The 13,087-nt window shown below is 37.0% G+C and overlaps 1 protein-coding gene across 1 annotated transcript in view; it reads left to right on the top strand.

Annotated features, from left to right (window-relative positions):
• The window catches only part of Mtpn (myotrophin), a 34,173-nt gene that overhangs the window by 10,916 nt on the left and 10,170 nt on the right, over positions 1–13,087 (top strand). Inside the window, exons 2-3 of the mRNA XM_075953376.1 lie at positions 5,489–5,602; positions 6,366–6,449. Of these exons, the coding sequence (XP_075809491.1) occupies positions 5,489–5,602; positions 6,366–6,449 (198 nt within the window). The remainder of the gene's footprint in view (positions 1–5,488; positions 5,603–6,365; positions 6,450–13,087) is intronic.

Raw genomic sequence — 13,087 nt, 5'->3', positions numbered from 1 at the left:
TCTACACTCTTAATGTCACGGGTACAGTGATGTATTTCTCTGCAAAATCACATCCTGAGGCGAAAGTTTTAACTAGTAAGGTGGGTGGGGTGAGAAAATAGGGTACATGTGGGAGAAGAAAGGAAGTGGGGGCCAGAATAGTCATCTCAGAAGGGTCTTACTATCTTAAAAATTCTAAAGAGACAGGGAATACTTAATGCTGACTGAACATTGGCTCAACTGTAGAACTTAATACATTTGCTGTTTGCTTTCTACTCAGTCAGGTGTCCGGTGTTAATTTACATGCTGTCCTACAAAATTGTCACACATAGCCTGCTTTTTAGTAACTTTGGAGGACATTAGTCTCTTGTGACAGTACAATATGAACTCATGCCGTAGATCTTGGTTTCACAAACTGCTTATTTAGAAACCAAAGGAAGAGAAATACTTGTTTCTTTTCATTTAAAGAAAGTTATCAGCAGGAGTCAGGTGGCCATCTGATATCAAACATTTTTATGTCTTTATTTCTGTTGTTCACATGAACCTAACCTAGTGTAGTTTAAGATCCATAGAAAAGATCTGGAGTTAAAAGGGAGATCTGTGCCTCTAATGTATATGCCATACAGGATCTGAGTGTTGGTCGACTTGTTTCTTTTCATTTAAAGAAAGTTATCAGCAGGAGTCAGGTGGCCATCTGATATCAAACATTTTTATGTCTTTATTTCTGTTGTTCACATGAACCTAACCTAGTGTAGTTTAAGATCCATAGAAAAGATCTGGAGTTAAAAGGGAGATCTGTGCCTCTAATGTATATGCCATACAGGATCTGAGTGGTGGTCGTAAACAAACCGTACAGTGTTCCATTTGTATTACGTAGTTTTTACACATACGCATGCACGCGTGCGCGCGCGCACACACACACTCCACAGATTTGTATGCATGTTTCTATTCCATGTTAAGACCAGCTAAGAAAAAATAGACAAAGATTGAAGAAGACGGGGAGAATAAACGTGGTAGATGTTGCTGATTTTACTCATGGCTGCTGTGCCTTAGATGCAGAGAACTGTGTGCATGCTTCTTGTCAGTGCTGTTTTCGTCAGTTTCCCTGCTGTTGTCCACATAGACACACGACTAACGTAAGCATGTTTAAGTACAAAATTATCTCTGCTTTTTGTTTTGCATTCTCCTTTATCATTTGTTAATATTCCTACTTTTGTGGTGAAACATGCCTAGAATATGCTCAGTCATAAGCAGAGTCACAGTAAATTCTGGTTGAGGTCTGAAAGTAATACCAGTCGTGGTGATGGAAGTAAAGTTGCAGTCTCTGGCCCTATCTGTGGGCCTTCAGAATCTAACAAGAAGAGACGCACATACCTGAAAGTTAATTCACAGTAAAAGGGAAGCTGCCAGGGAGGGAAGTTTTTGATCATTCTCTTGGTCGAATTCCTATAATTTTGCTGTTCTTAGGACACAAAACTTAATGGCACTCATATTTGCTTTCCCCAAAAGGCAGCTAATTCTTTTATTCAGTCAGGACTTCCTGTTTCATTTCAAGCAAGTAAAAACTGTCTAATTTAAACACTAATTATTTGTTGAGTTAAATCAAGTTAGGTAGTAGGTCTTTTTCTGGTACCAGGTTTTATCTATTTTAATCTTTGTCTACTTTTATAAGTACAATTCATAATAACAGTGCATTTTAAACAACATTTTTACTTTGAAAATATTTTTTCTATTTTATTTGGTGTTGTGTTATATCTGTTTTGTTGAACCTGTTTATGTCAGATATTAAGTTTACTTGTAGCACTTTGTCTTTTTGAGAACTGTTTTTACAGCCATGTGTGCATAAAAGTCTTTCCTGGTCTAGGAGGTGAGAAAGCAGAGAAGTTGTAGACTAACATAATAACATAATATCTGAGGACCTTTACCTGGGAGAGAGAAAAGGGAGCTATAGACAATTTGGATGCAGCCACCAACTAAGGTCTACAGCGTATTGCTACCCATATGCTAGGTAGCAGCAGTTGCCTGAAGCCTAATGCTTCTGCACAGAGCTCTTTTTGCATGGTTAAATACTCATCTCTTCACAGAAAATAGGAAGTAAGCAGATAATGAAAGTTTTAAGATTTAAATAACCAGGGGAGGGTTCCTAACATCTCAGAGGGTGAGATTCTTTTTTTTTTTTTTTTTTGGTTTTTCTTAAAGCAAGCTTTTGGTAATATCTTCATCTTCCTTAGAAGACTAATGCCAACCTCAGAATTAGTCTTCTGTTTTCTGAAATGTGCAGAACAGGTCCAAAGACTTCCGAAAGTATTTATAAGTTTCCTTGTGAGGTATCTGTAGAGTCTGGTGCTGGCATTTAATATGCTTTACCCTTCTCTTCTGTTCATGTTTCAGAATAGCTTAGCAGCTGCATTGATCTTCCTGAGTCACCTTTTTATTGCTCTCCATGGTGTCCTGTTTTCAGTTTACTTGATTTTTACTCTGACCTTCTATTCTTTTGTCCTTTTTGCTTTGCTTTAAGTTACTTTTTCTAATTTTATTTTGGTGAATGTAGAAAAGACATTATCTTAAAGCCTTTCACTTGTCTAGTACATTTAATGCTGTAACTTCTCAGTGCTGCTTTGCAGAGAGAGTCCTGTGTTTTTGGTCACTCACAGTCTTTGCAGTGTTGGCACTCGTCAGCTAAAATAAGAATTGTGATGCAAGTGTGAAGGGATAAAGAAGAGAGTGTAAACGTGACTGTTTGATATGTATTCTGCAGCCTTGTATTAAGAATCCAACATGATTTAGAGCATTGTCATTGTAACAAAAGTAACCTCCTCGGTACTTATTAAGGGTATTTCAATATAATGGTCCATACAGACAATACTGATATGAAAAGAAAATAATAATAATGGGAAGAAAACTTAACTTTATTGTAGTGTTAGGAGCCGCGGGCCGCTTCCCGCCACCCGGCTAGCTTTACCCGAAATAATTATACGGAAACTGTATTCATTTAAACACTGCTTGGCCCATTAGTTTCAGCCTCTTATTGGCTAGCTCTTATATATTGATCTAACCCATTTCTAATAATCTGTGTAGCCCACGAGGTGGCTTACCAGGGAAGATCTTAACCTGCGTCTGTCTGGAGTGGGAGAATCATGGCGACTCCCTGATTCAGCTTCTTTCTCCCAGCATTCTGTTCTGTTTACTCCGCTTACCTAATTTTTGCCCTATTAAAGGGCCAAGGCAGTTTTTTTATTTAACCAATGAAATCAACACAAAACAGAAGACTCCCACATCACTTTATCAGTGATCTCATCAATACCCCTTGTCAACTTGTGTTTCATTTGACTAGAATGTAAGATGGTACAGCAAATCACCTTTATTATTTAAATTTGTTTGTAAACTATATAATGTTAAGCCATATGTTCATATTTTAACCATTCTGCAGAAACTTGCTTTAACTCGGCTTTGGATAGTCTTTTAGTTCATGTATAAATTAATATCAGGACTATTTAGTGGACTTCTTGCTCAGCATACTAGGTTCTGTCTTCAGTTCCACATAAAACCAGGTATGTGTATGCCTATGGTCCCTTCATTCAGACCTCCAGTCTGAGCTACATGAGACCCTGACTCATTCATTAATGGATAGGATGGATGGATAGATGGGTTAGACCAACACCAATGCTCCATAAAAATGATAGTTAACTTTTATTAAACATTTTGCTCTGTATTAAGCATTATACCACATACTCTTTATTTATCCCCACAGTTGAACTTTAACCATTGTGGAGCGTACAGACATTTTCACTCTAGCTTACTGTTAAGGATCTAAGGTTTAGGAAGTGAGTAGTCTCTGGTCCTGGAACTATATGGAATAGTTGGAACACTGTCCATTCTCCTCCAGGGGTCTTAAGATACCATGTGCCTGTCTTTATCTGTATATATTTTAAGTCACTGTTGGAACAGATGTTACCATCAGGTGTCACATGTTCCATTCAAAAACAGCTCATATGTACATGGTGGTTCTGTAACAAAACACCAGGGAGTGGCAGCTGTCAGAGGTTTTTAAGTACTCTTTATTTTTAAAAATCTATTCTATAATGTGTGTACAACAGCAAAATCATCCAACTACAAAACAACTCAGAAAATCAGGGAATGTCCTCACAGTAAACTATGTTTGGCTGAATTGGCTTAAATAAACAGCCTGTTGGAAGTCACTGCTTTCAATTGCCATAGTAATCTTAACTTACAGAAAGGTTGTTTTATCATCCATTAACTCGGAAGAGGAAATTAATTTCTGGTGAAACTCGCTCTTCTAAAGAGACAGTATATGTGCTCTATATGTTTGGGGTTAAGTGCTTTGCTTGGCTCATCCAGTTTAATCTCCACAATAGTTCTGTGAAAGCCAAGTACTTCACTCTCTCTCCATCTTAAATTATGAAAGCACATATACACAGAACATAAATAACTTGCCTAGTGTCTAGTGGTGATGAAGTGTGTATTCCTAACCCATACATCATACTGTAGGAAGAGGTAAAGAAGAAAAATATGATTTCTGTTCCTGGAATTTGCATCCCATTGAGAAAGAAAGAATATACATGTGAAATGTGGCAAAACACTCTATACAAATGATTGCTGTGGTTTTAAGGGAGGGAACACTTACCATATCTGTAAAAATGATGTGGATAAGAGAAATCTTGAATTTGCATGGACTTAGGGAATCTATCATACTTGCATTAATGAGAAGGAAGGAAAGCACTGATCTAAGTGAAAAGGATGGGAAATTGAGGCACTTGAAAGCACGGCTGGTATAAAAAGACCCTTATCCAAGGGTAGTTTGAAGATTAGAAATTATGTATATAGCACAGTACCAAAAATACAGAAGTTGGTCACTAGAAAAGATAATGTCTTAACACTGCATCCCTGTTATCAAGATTGTCATGATCTTCTGGTAACCATGCGATGAAGAATTACTGTTTTTGGTTATAGAACACTAATATTTTCAAATTAGGTCATCTCTACACACTAAGTGGTAAGTTGCATTCATTAGAAACCATGCCTGCTTTTGTTCACCTTTGTCTTCCTAATGCCTGGCGGTGTGCTTGCTTTACTGCACCACTTTAGTAAATACCGAAAGAATTAAATGATTATAAGTTTAATTTCTGATAATCATATAGTCATAGAAAATACAAAATCTTAGTACTTGAACTTAGCAGTCTTCTGTGGTTGCATATCGACAGTATGCTGACTGAACTCATTTGAGGTAATGAAACACAGTGATACATCTCATTGCGTTTAGCATTATTACTTAAATTGTTTTCAGCTTGCCTAATCATGAGTTGAGTACCATATGTTATTATGCAGACTGTGACTTCTTTACATTTTCATTTTACTTTGCAAAAAATAGAATTTTCGTAAAACTCAAGTTTTTATAGAAACTTAAAAAAAAAATCAGATGCCTTGTTTTGTTTCCCTCTTCAGTCTCTTATCCATATAAATGTTGTTTTTATTTGGCTGCTCTGACAAGGGAGAAGATGTTAACCGGACACTAGAAGGTGGAAGGAAGCCTCTTCATTACGCAGCAGATTGTGGACAGCTGGAAATCCTGGAATTTCTGCTGCTGAAAGGAGCAGATATTAATGTATGTATTATACATACATTAGTACTTAATGGTATATGTATAATAGATATCATTCTAGAAAAGTCTGTCATGTTTCAAGGAATTCTTTGCTGTAGGTTTATGAGTTACTTTAAATAATACAGTCTACACAAACCATTCTTTTTTGTTCATGAACTGTTTATCGTCTCCCCCACTTGGCTATTGCTTTTCAAGTTCTAAAGCTTGGCGAGTTACCACTGTAGGTAGTAGATGCTGTCTGTCATGTAATGGAGCGTAGGACCTGGAAGTGGTAGGCTACACTAGCCTAGACCATGAGATAAATGTGGCAAAGTCATTAGGCAGGAGTTGTAATTTCAGGATTTTAGGAAATCGTTTAGATGATAATAATAGTGAAAGAGATAACTTTTTAATATGTCAGTTGACCCAACTTGGCTGTCTAGTCTTGTCTCCTTATTGGTATTTTTACCTCTCCTTCCCTTCTGAACCACACTGGTGTTTCTACAATAGTGGAGAAGCTAAGTGTGGAGAAACTAGTCACATAAGGGGCAGATAAAAGATTTGAGTTTAGGTCAGATTTCCTCTCCATGCTGATTGCCAAGAGAAGACACTATGTGTGTACTTTTGCTTCTTGATAACTTTTAAAATAACTGGAAACTTGTAATTTTTTTACAGAAGGAAAAATGGTATTAATTTTGAGAATTCATTTAAGAATTCCCTAGTTAGATATAGAAAGAAGATTTAAAAAGAAGAAAAGTACATAAAATTATCTCTTTGATGTCTATAGGCTCCAGATAAACATCATATTACCCCTCTTCTGTCTGCTGTCTATGAGGGTCATGTTTCCTGTGTGAAATTGCTTCTGTCAAAGGTAAGGTCAATGTTCATTTTATCGCTTATTTTAACTAAACTGAGTGTGACTGCAGAAACAGAAATCTTACTAGACCTGGATGGAGGTGGGTGGTCCCTGGACTTCCCACAGGGCAGGGAACCCTGATTGCTCTTTGGGCTGATGAGGGAAGGGGACTTGATTGGGGGAGGGGGGGAAATGGGAGGTGGTGGTGGGGAAGAGACAGAAATCTTTAATAAATAAATAAATAAAATAAAAATAAAAAAGAAATTGAGATCTAGAACAGTGTTGGTTATAATTGCTGGCTACAGACTGTTTGCTTCCAGTTTGTGCTTGGCCTAGTTTCTTTCTTAAAAAAATCTTGTTAAGTAAAAGAAGTCAGCTAAAGTAAGCAAGCATTAATGGCATAAAAATGTTATCATGAATGAGTAAATTTACATCCTGGTACAGGGTGATAGAGCACACTTTAACAGAGGTTAGGAATTTTACACTTTATTTTCTGTAGTCTATACTGAGGAAGATCAGAAGTGCTTAAGAGCTCTCTAGTTTGTTGATATCATTGAGGCAGTGATGAGTCTGGGAGTTTTCTGATGTTCCTGTCTTTGTTAATACACAATAAGAGTACAGGATCCAGCCTTGGGAATAGCTGATTACTAACAACCATTCTAGCTGTGTTGTATTCTATAAGGGAAGAAATCTCTATAGAGTAAGTCACCAAGTTTGCATTTTATGACCATACACTGACTCATTTCCACTTGGGATCTTAGATTACAGCCTGCTAAAAGAAAGCAGTAAGGAAAAAGAAAAAGAAATTAAAATTAGTAAGTGTGTATATATAAAGATTTGTCAAGTCCTGATGCAAAATATTTATGTAATCCGTAGAGAATAGTTTTTATTGTAACTAAGACTGAAGGTGGTCTTTGCACATGCTGCTTGAGTTTCAATATAATAGAGCGAACTGGGGAAGATAAACACTTGTCTTAACACTTACTCACTATCTCCTTAGAGCTCTACAGTGCGTCCTTAACACTGGTGTTGAGTTCTACTCTTAGATCCATATCAAAAAATAACTAGGTAAATGTGTGGTTAAGAGCATTGCCTGCTCTTCCAAAGGTCGTGAGTTCAATTCCTGGCAACCACATGGTGGCTCACAACCATCTGTAATGACGTCTGGTGCCCTCTTCTGGGCTGCAGACATACAGACAGAATATTGTATACATAATAAATAAATAAATATTTTTTTTAAATGCCTTTGGAATTAATCAGAGCAGTTTGTGAGGCCTGGAACGTACCTATATCTATAGATAGAAAGAGATGCAGACTTACGTTTAATTGCTGAGCTGATAAATTAGAAAAATGCAGAGATCCACAGATACTATCAGGCTTCTATTTCAAGACTGAGATCTAACCACATGTGCTTGCTTCCCAGTTTTTTTTTTGGGGGGGGGTTATTTGTTGGTTTGGGGGTTTGTTTATTATTATGTGTGTGGGAGCGTGTTTCTCCCAACTGACAAAAAGACTTTTTTAATTAATGAGCCAATGCCTTATAGTGGATCATACAAAGGGGATTCATTAAACATTAGATAAGAAATGGTAGTGAACCCTTAAAACAGAAAGCAAAGAAAGTAGATTCAAAGAAAACATTTTCAACTGTATTCTAGATGGGATTTTTTACCAAAGGTAAGAGCTGATCCAAGGATGCTCCACTCCTAGAGGTACAAAATGTTCCTCTCAATGTTTACAGAATTGGTAAAGTGAGTGTGTGATATTGACACCCATGAGAGAAGAGTAGTGACTAATAACACAGCATCGAGTGATATAAGGGCCAAGCTCACTGTGCTTCAGCCTGTTTTTATCAAAGCAAAAATAGACTCTGTAATCATGTGTCATTTGGAATTATAATTAGCTCAGTTGAATGAAGTTCTCCTTTTTGCCCTAAAAAGTCCTTACCAGGAAATTCTTTGGCCTGTAAGCACTGAATATCAATGCTATAAAAATATAGGCCAATCTCCTATAATCTCAGCACTTGGGTAGTAGAGGCAGGCTAAAGAGTTCAGGACCAGCCTGAGCTACATGAGACCCTAACAAGCATATCATGGATTAGGGCTAGGGTGCCAGTGTTCTGTGCCTTTGCAAACCATGTGGTCTTAGTCATAATTTTGTGATAACAGCTCCATATATTCCATCGAGTAGAAAGTAAAATATCATTTACATAAACAAGTATTTAATCTTTAGTTTGCCGTCCAGCCCCCACTGTAGCTCACAAGTACTTTGGATTTTATAGTAAGCATTGTTCCAAAGCCTTAACTTTAGTGGCAAGGTGGTTCTTCCAAACTTGAATGTGCATGAGCTTGGACTTGTTAACACTTAACTGTTGGAAACAAATGTAGCCAAACAAGAGTTCACAAAACACTGATCTGGGTCTCCATGGTTCATTGCTGAACTCTTGTGATTCATATTTCAAGTGTCAGAGTGATAGCATGAGTACATTATTTGAAGAGGATCGATGGTAAAACCATATATTTTTTTACCTCTACTGTTTTTAGCAAATGGGCTTTTATAAGCCCCAAACTGAGTTTTTTTCAAGTTACATATGTTACTTTTAAGGTAAAAAAAAAAATGCACCAAGAGAAATATTACTAGTTTGCTGGTAGCAGCTTTACAGTGTTACATTCAACATTTCTTACATCATTTACCAGGTACTAAATTTTCTACATTATTACTTGTTTAAAATCCCTTATAATTTATATAATTTCTTATAGTTTATAGAAGTGATAATAAAGGATTTTTAAGTAGTTCAGTATCCTTGTTCTTTAATCCTAAGGGGAAAAAAATCATTTCTAAATCTGTTAGTATAGGGTGTTATAGAAAAATACCCTTAATATACCTTTAAATACCCTTAAAAATACCCTACTTCTGTTACCGGCCACTATTAAATGTTACTTTTTTGTGATAAACTGATAGTCAGCAGACTACATTGCTTATGTGGTATGCACTGATGTTAAAATAATAGGAGCTAGGGAAGGTGAGTTATTCCTGTAATCCCAAAACTCAGAATGCAAACAGGAAGATCTGAGGCCAGCCTGGGCTATAGATCAGGACTGTCTCAAGCAGCCAAAACAAACAAATAAGGTAGGAATCGATGCCCTTTAAATAAACATGTTACATTCCAATAACGTAAGTTTCAAAGCACTATATTTTTACTGTATCTTAGATTATAAAAACAGACATCATATTTAATTTGTTTTCATAAACCATCATTCTGTTACTAATTATATTTAACATTTTGGGGGCTTTATCTTCCAGGTAGACTTCCAAAAGAAACTTATTTTCCTTTCTTTCTTTGCTTCATACTGTGGCAAAGAACTTAACCTCCTTAAGAAGTCTACTTGTAAATGGGGTGGGGGGAATCATAACAATCCATTATTGTACAGCTCTTAATTTTAATGATTCATGATTATTTGGATCACTCTGTAATCTATTTCTCTCATTTGTTAAGATTTAAACGAAATAGTCTGCTAAGAAAACAGAACCATCTTCTCTGTTAACAAGAACTTTTATTGTTTTTATTGAGCTATACATTTTTCTCCACTCCCCTCCCTCCTTCCCCCTTCCTTCTACCCTCTCCCATGACCCCCCATGCTCCCAATTTACTCAGATCTTGTCTTTTTCTCTTTTGTAGATCCATGTATGTCTCTCTTAGGGTCCTTTTTGTTGTCTAGGTTGTCTGAGGTTGTAGACCTAGGTTGGTTTTTTTTTTCCTTTGCTTTATGTCTAGAAACCACTTGTGAGTGAGTACATATTATATTTGTCTTTCTGGATCTGAGTTGCCTCACTCAATATAGTTTTTTCTAGATCCATCTCATTTGCCTTAAGATTTTGAGATGCCATTATTTTTTACTGCTGTGTAGTGCTCCATTGTAAATGTTTCACATTTTCTTTATCTGTTCTTCAGTTGAGGGGCATCAAGGTTGTTTCCAGGTTCTGGCTGTTATGAATAATGCTGCTATGAATATAGCCGAGCCACGTGTCCTTGTGATGAGATTGAGCATCTTTTGGATAGATACCCGACAGCAGTATTGCTAGTAGATTGTTTTCCTAATTTTCTGAGAAATCTCCATACTGATTTCTAAAGCAGCTGTACAACTTTGCACTCTCACCAGCAATGGAAGAGTGTTCCCTTTACCTCACATCCTCTCCAGCATAAGCTGTCATCGGTTTAACAAGAATTTTTTATTATTGTTGTTGTTTAAACTAGCTTATAAATGTAGTGGGTCTCCATATGTACTCTATACTTTCATATGTACTTGTTGTAGTTGATGCTCTCCCCTTCCCTCTTCCTCTCCATGTTCCTTGTCTGCACTTAATCCCTTGCCCCACCAGTGTTCTCTGCTTCCACTGTCATCACCTGTCTTCCTTCTACTATTCTTCTCAGCCTTTCTCCCTTAAATTCTTTTTGTTCTATCCTGTGTCCTTTTGTAGTTTCTGGGCCTCTGTACATATTCATTCTCACATACAACAACAAAAACTTGTGAGCCAGGAGCCACATTAGAGAAAGAACATTTCCTGTTCATCTTTCTGAGTCTTGGTTCTCTCCCTGGACTTTGCAGTTCCTGCTATTGATGTGGTTTTTGCTTTTTTTTTTTTTTTTTTTTTTACAAGCAGCCTCTTGGGCATGAAACTTAGGTCCATTTCAAGTCCCTCACAATGTTGTCACCAGTAAAGCAGCAGGTGTATTTTGTGACTTGAGCTGAGAATTAGATATATAAGATTAAGGAAGGACTGGGAATCCCTTTGCAGCATAAGCAAATAGGTGAGCCAAAATTATTCACTAATATAAGCCACAGTTAATGATTATTTGAAACCTAAAAATTTCTGTAGAAGTGTTAAGTTTGGCTTCAAATAATATTTAGGGCCTCTGACTCTCAAAGAATCCAACATTCCCTCCTCAGTTGCTTTATTATAAGAGGAGATTGCATCATAAAGAGACTAGCAAAATATTGACCTAGTAATAACTAAAGAACTGTTAGGATAGGTTTATTAATTTCTTAAACAAATGTACCATTTAAGTTCAATATTTTCATCCAGTCAGCTCTTTGAAGCTGGAGCACATCGTTATTTCAGATGGTTTCTGCTAGTGACAAGTGCTGTATGTTACAGCATCTCCTCAATCCTGCTTCCTAGGAGATCTGGTTTGAACACATTCTTTAACATCTCATTATAAGTTTACTCTATTGGAACATGGGCCAGTCCATCAGAGCATAAAATAACTCACATCTAAGTAACACTTTCAAAGTGCAAGTACTGTTTTTAAAATTTAAAATAGATCAGGCCACCTAATTTATCCCAACAATCCTGTGAAGTAGGAATGTGGAAAGGGTGGGTTTTATTGTTAGGAAACTGTACATAAGAGTGAGTAAACTCATCCCAGGTTCACACAGCTGGTTTAAACAAAACGACATGAGCTGTCTAATTGATAATGAGTAAGAATTTAGTTGACTCTTGGCTTTAAAGGCTGAGAAGTATGAACATATGCCACACATAACTTTCACGAGCCATTGTACTACATCATCTTTTGTCAAATTGACAAACAGGAGTGACTGCCACAAGGCCACACATTGAAGCCTATCAGGGGTGTGGACATTGAAACTAGCCCAGCTCCAGTGACCCTCTGTAACTACCACATTACAGCCTAGTAAGTGTGCTGTGTGTGTAAGCTATTTGCTACACTGCCATTTGTCAGTAAATACTGACTACTCAGGATCTGATAGACTTAGCAGACTTGAGAAAACTTACTGCTACAAGAATGAGGGGTCCCTGAAACATGCTTCCTGAAAGAACTTTGTTTCAAGGATCAGCACCCTTGAAAAATGTAGGATGTTCCAACTACTAGAAGAGCTCAGTACTGAATGTCCTTGGAGAAAACAGTTGAAAGATGCATTTGTACTTATTCCATCCTATTTGTGAAGCCTTCAAATGTTCTTTTTATTCTTCTTAACCAAAAGAAGGTTTACTTTAGAGACATTAACATCTAATTTCACAAGAAGTAACAGAACAAATACATATCATTATATCTCAACTAGAAATGGATAGTAGTCACTTTGTTCAAATAAGAAATAAAATCAAATGTAAGGTTGTGCAACATTGCACTTACGTGTTTGTGGATGGGGGAGGGTCCTCCAGGCATGAGTTAAGGTAGCTGCTTGGAACGCTTTTGAAATACTTGACTCTTGAAAGCTAAGTGAGGTTGAAGCTAGAGGGAATCATCAGTAAAGTACTTGCTGTGCAAACATAAGGCCCCGAGTTCAGATTCTCAGTACCTACATAAAAGCTGAATATATAGCAGTGCTCAATTGTAGTCTCAGTTGCTGGGGAGATGGACATAAGAGAATCCCTAGAGCTCAGTAGCCAGCCAGACTAGCCCTTTGGTAAGCTCCAGGGTTAGTGAGAGCTCTGTCTCCATAAAATGAAGTAGAGCACAGTTAAGGAAGACACACAACATTGACCTCTGGTATCTGAGCATACGTATACATACACACACACACACAATATTTTAAAAGTTAAGAGTTTGTTGGAGTTGATTAGATAGGAAGAAAAAAAACAGCTGAGATAATAGCAACAACACTTCGCCCACCAGGTAAATCAAAACTTTGAGCTAG

Source organism: Microtus pennsylvanicus, chromosome 19, assembly GCF_037038515.1.
Source record: "Microtus pennsylvanicus isolate mMicPen1 chromosome 19, mMicPen1.hap1, whole genome shotgun sequence".
Taxonomy (NCBI): Eukaryota; Metazoa; Chordata; class Mammalia; order Rodentia; family Cricetidae; genus Microtus; species Microtus pennsylvanicus.
Note: the sequence above shows the minus strand (reverse complement) of the source record. Positions and strands in the feature narration are given on the sequence as shown.